Below are 1,698 nucleotides of genomic sequence, written 5' to 3'. Positions count from 1 at the left end.
TGATCGAATATCACGAAAAAAAAACTACTAGGGCAATAGTAGCCATTACCTGAAGACAAGTCTCATTTTCCTCTCTCTTTACTCTCTCTCGTTTTCTTCCATTTTCTAGAGTCTGAAGCTCTGCCATGAATGTTATTCTCTCAGTAGTGTCTTGAGCCAAAGGCCCATCAAGTACATGTCTAGCAACCCGTGTATGTGTGTTTATATTATAAGAAATTTCTGTATCCACGGGAACGCGAGAGTCCCCTGCGCTCTTCGTAGCATACTCTGGTAGACTCGGCGTGACGACATCCAGTTTCGTGGGTCCTATCACCGTAACCCACCCTTTCACTTCTCTTTATATAATCCACAGTCAAGAAGAAATGTATTACATAAAATATAAATTCATACAGAATTGCATATTATAACGTGAAAACAAGCATTCTTTTAGGTTGACTGTGTCAACTTTTATATAGATAGAAACCTTTCAAGATTTATGGCACAGTTTAAGCATTACCGATAACCGAGGTACGAGCAGATCTCATTCAACATCATCTCTGGTATTTCTGCAACGCACACCGGCCGCCATTCAGTTGTTCCTCGGTAGGCAAGCGTCCCGTTATTGCTGTGTTCAGGCTGCATGAATTTGTTTAACACCAACTTTCCTGGATCTTTTAGCAAAGTTACTGTAATAAATATAATTGTAAGCAAAAATTATAAATATCTTACAAATATCGGTTATAAATCTCGTCTAATTAACATGGGAAATTATAAATCAAATGGAATTTCTCTCCTAGTTGAGTTTCGATATAATCAGTATCTCCAGAATATGACCAAATACAAATTGTATGTATCTTTTTCATTTTTATGTAAAACATTACACATATAGTGTGTTTTCTTGCAACCTTATTCTCGAGTTAATTAGGTTTAGGATAAGTCGATAAGCTGTACTTACAACATTCCATCTCATCTTCGCCGAACATGCAGTCGATTATCGAGTCGCAAACCTTATTATGCGGTACGCATTCACGGCTAAGATGGCACACATACATACCCTGACACACGATCGGCGGAGCTGTAGGGAATTCATAATCATTCCACGTTTATCAACGTCAGTCACATCAATTTGCAACAGTCATATCTGCATAATTATCGCTTTAGTGTTCATATCACTTAATAATCGGAGGTAAGCCTCGACTACACCAAGCGTCAACATTAGCATAACGATCGAACATGGAAAGAAAGCAACAACTAAGGAATTGATGTAATATTCACGAAAAGAATGCTGCTGCTCTTACGACAGTCTTCGTCTCTCAAGTCAAAGCAGTCGTGGTATCCGTCGCAGTGCCAGCTGCTGTTATACTGGAGCAAGCGGTCCAAGGAGTCACAAGGAACTTCGTCAGTGCCGTCTGCGCAGTCCTTGAAGCCGTCACATACCCTCGCCATGGGGACGCATTGCGGCAGTCTGAGGGGAGAAGTTTAACAGATCGTTACCGGGGGATTGGTAACAAATAGGTCTCTCCTCGCGCCCTCTCACCCTAACCCACACCTACATTACTCTTTTCATTCTCTCTTAAATTCTTAATGGAAAATTTTCCCTTTACTTTAACTTCAACATTCAAGTTTCATTTGACTACTGGGCTTATTTGCGGGAATTTCCTTGCTCGAAATCTACACCTTTTTTTTTTTACCACTTCCGAAGTGCCTGCTGACCGCCTT

General features: G+C 40.5%; 1 protein-coding gene across 1 annotated transcript in view; it reads right to left on the bottom strand.

The window, feature by feature from the left end:
- Positions 1-1,444, bottom strand: part of LOC113809662 (serine protease nudel) — a gene marked incomplete at both ends in the record, with an annotated part of 1,682 nt that extends 238 nt beyond the window's left edge. Inside the window, 4 exon segments of the mRNA XM_070120179.1 lie at positions 50-335; positions 497-665; positions 935-1,054; positions 1,278-1,444. Coding sequence (XP_069976280.1) covers positions 50-335; positions 497-665; positions 935-1,054; positions 1,278-1,444 — 742 coding nt within the window.
- Between the last annotated feature and the right edge of the window lie 254 nt (positions 1,445-1,698).

This window comes from Penaeus vannamei, unplaced genomic scaffold, assembly GCF_042767895.1.
Source record: "Penaeus vannamei isolate JL-2024 unplaced genomic scaffold, ASM4276789v1 unanchor3500, whole genome shotgun sequence".
NCBI classification, from domain to species: Eukaryota; Metazoa; Arthropoda; class Malacostraca; order Decapoda; family Penaeidae; genus Penaeus; species Penaeus vannamei.
This window is presented reverse-complemented; position numbering and strand designations above follow the sequence as displayed.